This window comes from Tachysurus fulvidraco, chromosome 9 (assembly GCF_022655615.1).
Source record: "Tachysurus fulvidraco isolate hzauxx_2018 chromosome 9, HZAU_PFXX_2.0, whole genome shotgun sequence".
NCBI classification, from domain to species: Eukaryota; Metazoa; Chordata; class Actinopteri; order Siluriformes; family Bagridae; genus Tachysurus; species Tachysurus fulvidraco.
Window position 1 is genome coordinate 26,839,205 of NC_062526.1, and position 12,893 is coordinate 26,852,097.

A 12,893-nucleotide genomic window follows, 5' to 3' on the forward strand; every position below is an offset into this window, starting at 1 on the left:
TTTGACGATTTGTTTGTGCATTTGTATGTCTGATCCTATTAAAATGCCTTTATGTGTCACATGGATTCTGCACAATCAGCATTTCAGGATACTTTGCCACAAATGGATCCAGTGGAAATTACAAAACTCTAAGCCATTAATGTACTACAGGGAATAGCCTTACTGGATAAAGTAGGTGGCTCCTCTGATTCCCCCAAGTGTGCGTTCCTGACTCTGCTACAAGGCGGGCTCTGGATTGGTGATGGCTGTCTGGGAGGATGACACACTGGTTCAGATCTTATACAGGGACTTCACCCAGCTAATCCATGAAATTTCTGAGTATCCAGCAGGGGTAAGTATGTGTCTGTCCAGCTCTTCCAGCTACACCAGCTCCATTACTCAACAGCAGATTACGCACTCTAGCAGCCCAACATGGTTGAAATGACCCCACATTGAAGGCCATTTTCCTAAAAGGCCTCATTCCTTCACTGCCGGCCGAACTCGCTTGTTGTGATGAGGAAACCACTCTGGCTCATCACCGCAGCCATTGACCTGGACAATTTGATCCGCAACCAGCGCCAAACCCCTGCAATGTAGATTGGCCACACCAACACTGCCAGCAAATACAGTTGTGCTACTAATGTTGCCAAGCTAGACATGACTGCTCCACCTCCCCTGTTGAAATGGACTTAGCTAAATTGCTCAATATGACAGAGTGGCTTAACCACCCTAACATTAGGGAGTTACAACAGTTTCTCGGGTTCACAATCTTCTATCTAAGATTTGTCCACAGCTACAGTTCGGTGTCTGCTCCTCTCACGGCCATGCTCTGAGGAAAGTCCATTCAGCTCTTGCAAAATACCTTCTTTTATCTCATGACTTCACCATCGTTCTTGTAAAAGTGGACCGATTCTCTGAAGCCTGCAAGCTTATCATCTTGAGGATCCTGCCAACTGCTATGGAAAATGATCCTATTTTATCCTGTATTCTGGTTATATGGCATCTTGGAAGACAGGGTCTCTGACAGAGGGATCCCATTCACATGCGTGAAAAGCTTTCTGCAGAAAACTAGGGACTTACCACCCCCAGTCTAACGTGCAAGTGGAGAGATTGAACCAGAAGCTGGGCCAGTAGTAGCAAACGTACTGCAGACAAGACCAGCAGAGATAGAGTGAGTTTCTTGCATGGGCTGAATATGCTCAAAACACTCTTACCCATGCCTCCTCTGCTCTCACACCTTTTTATTCCCACAATCACAAGAACCATTGGTTGTCTTGTTCATAGACAACTGGGCAGGACGGCGCATGTGGTTGGCCCAGTGAGCATAACTTTGGGAGGACTTAAGCAAGGCGAGGCGATCTCTCATCCAGACCCCGACTACAGCGTCTCACAAGGGCCAAGGCGAAAGGAACCGAGGCTTCCAGATGCTGAGTCGAGAAAAATGGGGGTTGATACCAATAGGCAGCCTGAAATGGGGACAGACCAGTGGCAGCAGAGTTGTGGGCATACTCCACCCATACCAAGTTGGAGGCCCAGGAAGAATGATCATCGGCACAGAGGAGGAGAAGTCCCGTCTCCAGCTCCTGGGTGAGCCGTTCCGTCTGCCCATTAGACTGGGGGTTAAACCTCAAGGAGAGGCTAATGGAGACACATAAGAGCTGGCAAAATTTGCTACAAAGGTTGGAGGTAAACTTTGGTCCTCTGTCTGAGACTATGTTCTGATTAATGCCATGGAGTAGTAAAACATGCTGAAAGAGGAGCAAAGCCGTTTCTTTGGCCGAGGGAAGTTTGTTCAGGGGAACAAAATGGGCGAGCTTAGAAAAGAGATCAACCACAGAGAGAATAGTGGAGTAGCCATTGGAAAGAGGGAGAACGGTGACAATATCTAACGAGCATATGTGACCATGGTCAGCAAGGAATTGGCAGGGACCGAAGGAGACTGGATGGGAGAGATCGAGAGCTCTTGTGTTGAGCCCATACTGGACAGTCAGCAACAAATCCCAGGTGTCACGTCTGAGTGAGGGCCACCAGAACCATTGCTGGAGAACCAAGAATCCGAGGGTGACAGAAAAGTCGGGAATTGTGACACCACTAGAGAACTTGGGATCGGAGCTGATCTGGAACATAAAGTTTGCCCTCCGGACAGTCAGTAGGAAAAGGCATGTTAGAACTCTTTTCTCTATCCCAAGTCGATGGAGTGAGGAAGAATGTGTTCAGCAGTGGCCTCGATGGGATTGGGTAGAACTGACGAGAGAGAGCATCTGGCTTCTCATTCTTTGTTCTCGGCCGGAAATTTCCACCACGATTCCCCCCTTTTGTCCCTGGGACAATACACAAAATTTTAATAATCATTAATCTGTTACCAAATCTAGGCTCTAAATAATATATGATATTACTAAAAATCAACTACTTGATGCACAGTATTATTAATCATTTGCTTGATCAGTATCACTTAATCAGTTATGAATATATTCTCATATGGCTTAAGTTTAATCATGTATAATCTCACGTCAGCATATCATTTCCCTTGTAAGGTTTTCATGAACATGTCATAAAATACATGAACTTCACTGGACAATACGCTGTTTTTGTGGGAACAGAACCTAAACAGAAATGCAGTTAAAGGCCAAGCATTAAACATCTATCTCATTGTAACTTTTCTACAAGTCAAAAGTCTCTACTGTCTGTATTCATCTTTGTCTGTTTCTGGATCAGTCTGGCCAAATTCAGTGAAATAGTCATCGTCGAATGGAGGAATCTACTAGGGATGACTCTACTAGGGGTATTGCCTCCAGTGCATTAGCCAGGGGTGTCCCCCTTGAATATATTTGTGCTGTGGCAGGTTGGTCCTCTCCACACACCTTTATCAGGTTCGACCTGGACTTGGACCCCACTCCAGGGTCCCAGGAACAGACCATTGATGGTCTGTTCCCAGTCTGCTCACGCTCTCTCACGGCCTCTGGCACAGTCAATGACCAGTGTGTGGGGGCTTGGATATTGGCATTCCCATAGCGTCAGCCCTGATGCAGCGTTGAGTTCCCTCAAAAGGGAACTACACAAAGTTATGTACAGTATGTAACCCGGTTCCCTGAGAAGGGAATGGGATGCTGCGTCGCTGGCCACTTGCGCTTCCTTATTTAATATCATCTACAAGGGTCAGTAATATTAATTATATAGTATGGAAATGATATGAAACTGGCTGTTGAAATATATTAAAAGATCGAAATAAAAGACATTAATAGATTAGATATTAGGTAATATTTTTATTTGACCATTTTATTCACTTTCTTTTATAGAAATCTAAGGCAGATAAGTGAGCAGAAACCTCCTACATAACCAGTGTTCACATCATGTCAAAGTGACATATAACTCGTTTTCTATAGCTTAACATTTGAGTTATAGATGATTGTTTATGAATATGTGTGGCCTTAGGGGAGAGTTTAAGGTTTATTACTTTCTCTGTGTTCCCTTATTCATTATGTTCCACACAGTTGTGGCATTTGACTTATGATAGGCTATTTTCTTATATACGGATCACACACACACACACACATACACACACACACACACACACACACACACACACACACACACACACACACACACACACACTCAGTTTCACTTTAACAGTAGAGCATTTACTGAAGCTCAGTGGGAGGTTATACATAGTTACATATATACAGAAAACAGGCTGTGTGTGTGTGTGTGTGTGTGTGTGTGTGTGTGTGTGTGTGTGTGTGTGTGTGTGTGTGTGTGTGTGTGTGTGTGTGTGTGTGTGCGTGTTCGTGCATGCTTTCCCAAGTTCCCAAATTACACCAGACATCCAGCTACACAACCCCATATTTGGCGCATTAACATTTACAAATATGGCTGTTTTACTGCCTCATAGTGGTCATAACAAGTAACTACAGTTCCTATAATTATTATCAAAGGCACATCTTTATATTTATAAAGATCTGGAGTTTATTCTTCTGATTGTATAGATGGAGAATCAATGCTCTGAAGACTTAAAAAAGAACAAACATGAAAACACGGGAAGGAGCCTGAAAACCCCCAGAAAGCTTTATTATGGATTACATGTTCATTAATAACAGCAAGTTGTCAAGTCCTCAGTATTTGTACAGTCAGGGACTCGTGTGTGTATAATGACAGTGTGTACAAATGTATTGATTATTTGTTAAAAATAAAATAAAATGCTATCTTCCAATGGAAACAACCCATATCTCTTAATACTATAACAGGTTATTAATAATTTAATATTTCTGAGCTACACTTACACATTTTATATATTTATTAAATTGTATAAAAATTCTAACTAAAGCATTATTACCATTTTTACAAACTATTATATTTCCAGACACAAACACCAGTGAATAGAGGCTTTAGAACCTTCAGACATTCTGCTACAATAATTTCAGAAATCAAAACAAGTTTTATATAAATCATCATCAGAACTTTCATTTCATCAGAAGTTTCATTTCCTTTATAAGTAACTGATGATCCTAAAACACAATTGATGATTAATAAGGAAAATTTATAGAGTTTAAAATTATTGAACATGAAACACCACAAAAACATTATTTTTTTCGTTCACACAACCTCACAGAAGATTCTGTTTTACACGAAACATTCCAGTCGAGCCAGAACCCAGCGTATAGAGGCTGAGTGAATGTGGTGTGGACTCTGTGGAGGAGCTTCATGGTGTCAGAGACGCTGTAGAAGGACAGAGTTCCTGCACTGTGATCCACATACACTCCTATTCTGGGGGATGATGGACCTCTGAGATCAGTCTTAATGTTGTTGTGAAAGAAGGTGAGAGAAGAAGAAGAACAATACAGACTCCAGGACTGTTTGTTGCGTCCAAACACACACTCATCAACCAGTCCTTTCCTGCTGATATCTTTATATGAGACTGATATTGACACGCGTCTCTGACTGCTCCACTCCACCTCCCAGTAACAGCGTCCAGACACACTCTCCTTACTCAGAACCTGACTGTAGAAGTCAAATCTCTCTGGATGATCAGAGTATCTCTGCCTTCTCTCACTATATACAACCTCTCTGTTCTCCTCAGACAGAATGAGCTGGTGATTTACTGTGTTGGGATCCAAAGTCAGATCACAGAAATCTAAACACATGAAAAATGTGAACGTGATAGATATCAATCACAGGATATATAGATGTGGAGTGTGTTTGTGTTGTGTGTGTGTGTGTGTAAGTGGGGGGGGGGACGACTTACATTTTAGAAACCCTTCTCTGCTGTTTGGCTCTAAGAGTAAAGTCTGAACATCCTCAACTGTTGAGACAGAAATAAAATGCCCTGATGTTAAAACTGATAAAACCAGACAGTTGTATAGATCTGAAGTGTGTGTAGATCAAGTGCCACACTTCAGTGATGACGCACCAGAGTGCAGAGTTTCTCAGCTCTAACACAAACTTATTCACATCAGCAGTTTATCATCTTTAACAGGATCATTTCTTTACCATGTTCAGGGATTTTGATGAATTCGTCCTGGCAGATTTCCTCAAGTCTCTTTTTCAGATCAGAGAAAGATTTCGTCATTCTCTCAAATGAGAGCTGTTGATTGACAGTGATGCTGGACGAATCCTCACAGAGATCAGACTGAAAATCTGGTATATTGTATGGAAGAGATTGACGACCAGAGACTAAAGCCTGCATACAGAAATTAGACATGAAATTAGGAGAATAAATGAAAGTTATTTTAAAGAATCTTAAAGCTCATTGTTTCCATATGAAAAAAGGTTTGAAGCAGAAACATTTTAGAAACCTAAGAACCATCATATATTCACTAGAACCCATAACCTGGAAATGTGGATGTCATTGACCTTTATTTCCTGGAGGAAATGGATGTGATCGTGTGTGTGTGAAAGCTTCTCCATCTCAGTGACTCTCCTCTGAAGATCATTAATCTCCTGCTCCAGTTGCTCCAGGAGTCGTTCAGCTCGACTCAGTTCAGCCTTCTCCTGAGCTCTGATCATCTCCGTCACCTTCGAGCGCTTTTTCTCCATGAAGCTGATCATCTCAGTAAAGATCATCTCATTGTCCTCCACTGCTGTCTGTGTACTGAGCTGTTAGGAGACACACAACACATGAAGGTCCATTTAAAGCTCATCTCTCATTCTCTCTCTTACTGGGACTCTAAATGTCTCCATGTTGTCCATGTTGTGTGTGTTTCTAGGAGCAGCTCTGTCTCTGCTCACTGCTCACCTTTATAGTGTTCAGAGCCTGTTTCAGCTCCTGCACCTTCTTCTGCTTCTCCTGGAGTCTCTGCTGGAATTTCAGCTGCTCCTCCTGTAGCTCATTCTGAGGACACATCAGTTGTTTAGGTTCATTTTTTAAATTCACTTCCTCCTGCATTTGTTCCTTCTGTATACATGAGTTCACACCCTCTCAGATTCTGAGTACTGTCTATACAATTTTAGACATCTCTCTCTCTCTCTCTCTCTCTCTCTCTCTCTCTCTCTCTCTCTCTCTCTCTCTCTCTCTCTCTCTCTCTCTCTCTCTCTCTCTCTCTGTGTGTGTGTGTGTGTGTGTCTCTCTCTCTGTTAAACCTATGTTGACTCACCCAGTCAGCAGGAATGTTCTCTTACCTGTTTGATGAGTTTATGATTAATGCTGATCAGAAATATATTCAACAGTCTCTTAATGACATTAAATTATATTTAAATATTTATCTTGATTTAAAAATAATTTTGATAAATACATAAATGGGATTTTCTCACCTGTTTTTCAGTTCTTTCTGCTGCAGCGGTGACTGTGTCATGACCTCTGTGTTTATCTATCATACACAGATAACAGATGAAGCTTTGGTCAGAACGACAGAAGATCTCCAGCACTTTATCATGTTCAGAGCAGATCTTCTCCTGTAGATTTCCAGAGACTTCGACTAACTTGTGCTTTTTTAATCCAGGAACTTTATAGTGAGGTTTGAGATGAGTTTCACAAAATGAGGCCTGACAAACCAGACAGGACTTGACGGCTTTGTGTTTTCTCCCGGTGCAGAACTCACACTCCACATCTCCAGGTCCAGTGTAACAGTGATCAGGAGAAGCAGCTTGGACTTCAGTCGTCTTCTTCAGTTTCTCCACCACTTCAGCCAGAATGTTGTTTCTGCATAGAACAGGCCTTGGTGTGAAAGTGTCTCTGCACTGAGGACAGCTGTAGACGTCCTTCTGATCCTCCTGATCCCAGCAGTCATTAATACACACCTTACAGAAACTGTGACCACAGGAGAGAGTCACCGGATCCTTCAGGAGATCCAGACACACTGAACAGGTGAACTGATCCACTGAAAGCTGATCTACTGAAACACTCACCTCAGCCATTTTCCTGAACTCACACAGTGACAGAATACATGAGAGGGAATCTCTGACTCGTTTTCTCTGGAATGAGGAATGGCTCGCTGCTTTGTTCTGAGAGAGACAGAAGGAGGAGGAGCATTTAGTAGACATGAGTGTAATGGACATTTTATTAAAAAGTGAATGAATGGTTTTTGAATCATGCATTAATCATGTTAGGAAATAAAAGTTTAAATGAATCCAATGCTGCATCTGTGATGTTACTTTGCACAGTTTCACCTTTGGTTGTTACTTCCGGGTTCACAGACTTATAAACCACTCTCATGCCACAATGTACCATTAAGTATCTTCAGTTTGTTTTGCATACTAAGCCATTTGTCATGCTCTAGTGTTGCTTTTCTGTGTTTTGAACATTTGAATTTTGGATTTTATGCTGTCTTTGCTGTTTCAGACTTTTCTTTGTTCTTGTTCTCCCTCACCTATGCCTCCTCTGGCCTCACACCTTTTCATTCTCATGGTCACAAGATTCATCAGTCATCCCATCCATAGACAACTAGTTCCACTGGAGTGGCAAAGTCTAGGAAAGTGCCCATGTCTGCCTCCAATGGGCAGTCCGCTGCCAACACCTAGAGGCCAACTGCAGGAGGTTCCGCCATGCACTATATCAACCAGGGCAAATGTTATGGCTATCCATAAGAAACCTTCGCCTGAGACTATATTACCACACACTTAAACGCCCACTTCAAGCTGGCCCACACCAGTACCTCCACCTAACTGGTCTGCACATCCCCCTGATGAAGTCATTAGCATAGCCCTTTATATTTCTGCTCTAAAGTTCTTCTTCAAACGGTGGATTGTGAGACCTTTACCCCTGCCCTCTGGAGGTCGTTGGTGATGTCAATGACTTTTTTTGTTTTTTCTTTACAACTCTCACAATGTTTTGGCCATTAGCTGCTGCTGTTTTCTTTGGCTGACTTGTTTAGTGTCTGTTGATCTGTTCTTCCTTTATCAGGACATCCCAAATTGTTATACAGCAGAGATAATAGCAGTATTTACTGTTAAAAACACTGCACAGTGTGGCGCTCTTCACACAGACATGTGTAGGGAATCAAAATGGGATACAGCAAATTTTGGGAGCTAAATACGAAAACACTCTATGCCAAAATCTTTAACAGATTTTGAAATTCTGTGAACTATCAGAAGTCCTGACATTTACAGCATTTAGCAGACACCCTTATCCTGAGTGACTTACAACTGAGCAACTGAGGGTTAAGGGCCTTGCTCAGGGGCCCATCAGTGGCAGCTTGGTGGACCTGGGGTTCGAACCCATGACCTTCTGATCAGTAGCCCAACACCTTAGCCACTGAGCTACCACATCCCTCAATTACATTTGTATCACATACATACACATCCCTCACATACATTTGTGACCTCAGTGAGCACGAAGGATTGTAACATGTTAGAGTACTAGTTAGATACATGGGAGATAAACCATTAAGCCATTAACCATTACTTACCATAATAAACCATAAACCATTACTTACACTTGTATTTAAGTAGCAGCAGTTTGTAATCAATTATAAACTTAATGTGTAGCAAGTGTAGAGATGATAAAATTGTGGTTATATGATCATATTTTCTTTCCTGGTAAGAACTATGGCAGCTGCAGTTTGAAATTGACCATAGAGCATGTTCCCCTGCCAGAGCGAGACTCTGGCTTTTACAGCCGATATTTCGTTGTTCCCAAGAAGGACGGCGGTCTGCGTCCGATTTTGTACCTGCGGGCTCTGAACTGTACTCTGAAGACTTACAAGTTCAAGATGCTCACGCTGAAGGTTATTGTGTCCCAGATCAGGTCCAAAGACTGGTTTGTGATGATCAACCTCAAACCACTTATTTTCACATAGGCATTCTGCCAGAGCACAGGAGGTTCCTCAGGTTTGCTTTTGGGGGCAAAGTGTGCCAGTATTGTGTTCTTGCTTTTGGCCTAGCCCTTTCACCTCACACATTTACAAAGTGCATGGACGCTGGCACCGTTGCATCTCCAGGGCATCCGTGTGCTGAATTACCTGGACGACTGGCTCATTCTGGCCCAGTTGAAGGCTATGCCAGTCATTGAGATGCTGTGCTTGCCCATAAGAGGTCTCTAAGCCTCAGGTTGAACCCAGGAAAGTGTGTGCTTTCTCCTTCTCAGAGAACCAGTGCAAGCTATTTGGCTTATATTGATATTCTGCACCCCAGGGCAGGATATGCCCCTAAGGTACCCAGCATAGTGAGTTGTCTAGTCGTCCTGCAGGCCTACTGTCTCCTGCCCCATGAGTCGGCGGAACAGGAGAGGCTGCATTTCCTTTGCCCAGTAAGAGCCTTGTGGACTTATGTCCACCGCTCTAGCTTGTGGTGTAACTCCTCTGCCCTTTTTGATTTGGGGGCCGGAATAGGGGTAATCGGGTTTCCAAACAGCGCCTGGTGCACTGGGTAGTGGCGTCCATTACTCAAGCCTATGAGGTGCGCAGTCTTGCCTTGCCTCTTGGCATCAGCAGGACCCAACACTCCACATGTAGCATAAGGGATGAAGGGCCAAGATCATTGATTACATCAAGGTTTTATAGACAGAACTCAAGAAAAACAGAAGATATGTAAAAGCAAAACATCATCAATCATTGGCTCAAAATTACCTCATGCATCTCCTGACCAAGCTAATCTGACCAGGTCAAGGTCTTCTAGAGGACCTATTGGACATTGTTTATGGACAACTCGTCCCCAGTCCCTACTGCCCTAGTCATAATCCACTTATGTGGTCACCCCCTATTTCCATGAAAGCAGAGAGTCTCTAGTTTCAGATACAAGTGTCAGGGTGATTCTAGGCCTTACTGACACAAAGTTACAGAGGCTAGAATGGAGGGTTTTGATTTCCATCTGAGTTGTTTACCTGATAAACCGATTAAATACATTGCTGTATTTAATGATGGGAGGTAAACAACAACTGACGGTCATAGCCACATGTCTTGGCTTTCACAAAAAAAAATTCAAGTCAAAAGACTCAAAAATGGATTTTATATGAATATTTTTCTGTGGACATGTCCGTCCGTGCATGTTTTTCTTGTTTACTGTATAACTTTGTATTAAAAGACTGCATGCTCAGTTTAAAAGGCCTAAAACAAAGAGAACCCCTCTGCCTAGAAGCCTGCTGTGAAAAAAGGCCTGTAACCTGACACCCTGAGGCGTGAGAGTGAGAAAAGTTAGAGAATTGTGCAATAAAACTCTTGCACAGCCTCTACTGCGCAGCCCTCCCTTACCAGATGTGTCATGTTGCATACTGTTGGAATCGTCTCCTTATTGGCTAAAGAGCTGTAAAGGACCCGGATCATGAAATCGCTACTGGAGGGAGCAATTGTCAGTCAAAGGGAGGGTGTCCCACCTAGGATGGAGAGACATCATTGGCTTCTCAGCCATCTATCTCTGCACCACAGGCATCGATTGGCTCATGAGTGGACTTGTTTGATTCGTTAGACACTGGACTACAAATCTGATGCCTCAGTGTAGTTTTATAAGCCTCCTAGGAGAAGTGAGAGCCGAAACAATGGACGGAAGAGAACTGCTGTTTACAGTTTTCGGTAAGAAACGTAATATTTGTGAGGTGAGCAAAGCGTTTTGGATTAAAAGGCTTACATATTCCAGTTTCTTGGACTCTTGGGGATTTTTTTACAAGCATTTGTTTTGGAAAATATTACCCCAGTGAAGAAAGGGAAGCATTTAAAGGTAAGTAAATGAACTAGCACCACCTAGTTCAGGTGGCTATAAATTTGATTAAATTATTATGACTGCTATAAATCATATTATCCTTTCTGTGTGGGCTTAATAATATCCTGAGAGTCTATGCTTTCAAACAGTATATAATTTAACCGTGTGTTTAAAGGAATTAATGCTTAAATGTTACAACGAAGTTGATGCAGCCTCATCTCCTAGCGTTGGTGTGCCGTAGCCGGCACGGTGACCAACAAAACCTACTGATGACATTGTCAGTCTCTGGTCATGACGCACACAGGGTACAAGCATAGAAGAACAAAGCCTTATGAACATATTAAGATTCGAAATTTCCACCACGATTCCCCCCTTTTGTCCCTGGGACAATACACAAAATTTCAATAATCATTAATCTGTAACCAAATCTAGGCTCTAAATAATATATGATATTACTAATAATCAACTAGATCCACAGTATTTTTAATCATTTGCTTAATCAGTATCACTTAATCAGTTATGAATATATTGTCATATGGCTTAAGCTAAGTTTAATCATGTATAATCTCACGTCAGCATATCATTTCTCTTGTAAGGTTTTCATGAACACGTCATAAAATACATGAACTTCACTGGACAATATGCTGTTTTTGTGGGAAAGAACCCAAACAGAAATGCAGTTAAAGGCCAAGCATTAAACATCTATCTCATTGTAACTTTTCTACAAGTCAAAAGTCTCTACTGTCTGTATTCATCTTTGTCTGTTTCTGGATCAGTCTGGCCAAATTCAGTGAAATAGTCATCGCCGAATGGAGGAATCTACTAGAGATGACTCTACTAGGGGTATTACCTCATCCAGTGCATTAGCCAGGGGTGTTCCCCTTGAATATATTTGTGCTGTGGCAGGTTGGTCCTCTCCACACACCTTTATCAGGTTCGACCTGGACTTGGACCCCACTCCAGGGTCCCAGGTCCTGCAGGGCCATTGATGGTCTGTTCCCAGTCTGCTCACGCTCTCTCACGGCCTCTGGCACAGTCAATGACCAGTGTGTGGGGGCTTGGATATTGGCATTCCCATAGCGTCAGCCCTGATGCAGCGTTGAGTTCCCTCAAAAGGGAACTACACAAAGTTATGTACAGTATGTAACCCGGTTCCCTGAGAAGGGAATGGGATGCTGCGTAGCTGGCCACTCTCGCTTCCTTTAGACAACTAGAAGCTGGAGTAATGTGATGTAGATGCCCTAATATGGACTAACTGGCACGTAATCACTTCGTCACGTGTCCTTTCCAAGCCATTAAATTGGCGTGTGTGCACACAGAGCTTCAGACACAACTTCCTCACAGAAGCGTTCCCATAGCTTAGTAAAATACTTAGAAAAAGTATTTTCAGGATGTTTTAATGCAAATTTACAGATTAATTAATTAACATAATTAACAAGGGATCTTTGGCTAAAATAAATGCTGTAACGTCTTAAACTTTGACTGATGTGTTTAAGTAAATCTTTTGTAGTTGAATTGAAAGTTTTAGCATAAATATAACTTATTTCACATCATCTACAAGGATCAATTATATGAATTATATGGAAATGATACGAAACTAGCTGTTGAAATATGTTAAGATCAAAATAAAATACATTAATAGATTAGATATTAGGTAATATTTTTATTTGACCATTTTATTCACTTTCTTTTATAGAAACCTAAGGCAGATAAGTGAGCAGAAACCTCCCACATAACCAGTGTTCACATCATGTCAAAACGACATATAACTCATTTCCTATAGCTTAACATTTGAGTTATAGATGATTGTTTATGAATATGTGTGGCATTAGGGGTGAAGCAAGGTGGCAGCT

At 42.1% G+C, this 12,893-nt stretch overlaps 1 protein-coding gene and 1 pseudogene across 1 annotated transcript; both read right to left on the minus strand.

The window, feature by feature from the left end:
• The window catches only part of LOC113658642, a 297,616-nt pseudogene that overhangs the window by 222,449 nt on the left and 62,274 nt on the right, over nt 1-12,893 (minus strand).
• On the minus strand, nt 4,018-7,371 carry LOC113658637 (tripartite motif-containing protein 16-like). The gene is made up of 6 exons (XM_047818396.1): nt 6,724-7,371; nt 6,209-6,304; nt 5,827-6,069; nt 5,464-5,653; nt 5,219-5,275; nt 4,018-5,107 (listed from the first exon to the last, which is right to left on the minus strand). Exons 1-6 carry the CDS (start codon nt 7,324-7,326, stop codon nt 4,557-4,559), a joined length of 1,740 nt encoding a protein of 579 aa, XP_047674352.1. The 5' UTR covers nt 7,327-7,371; the 3' UTR covers nt 4,018-4,556.

Coding starts and splice junctions, on each gene's coding strand:
- LOC113658637 (XM_047818396.1), bottom strand. CDS start 7,326: ATGGCTGAGGTGAGTGTTTCAGTAGATCAGCTTTCAGTGGATCAGTTC. Junction 6,305..6,723: donor CAGAAAGAACTGAAAAACAG/GTGAGAAAATCC, acceptor ATGTGTCCTCAG/AATGAGCTACAGGAGGAGCA. Junction 5,654..5,826: donor ATTTCCTCCAGGAAATAAAG/GTCAATGACATC, acceptor TTCTGTATGCAG/GCTTTAGTCTCTGGTCGTCA.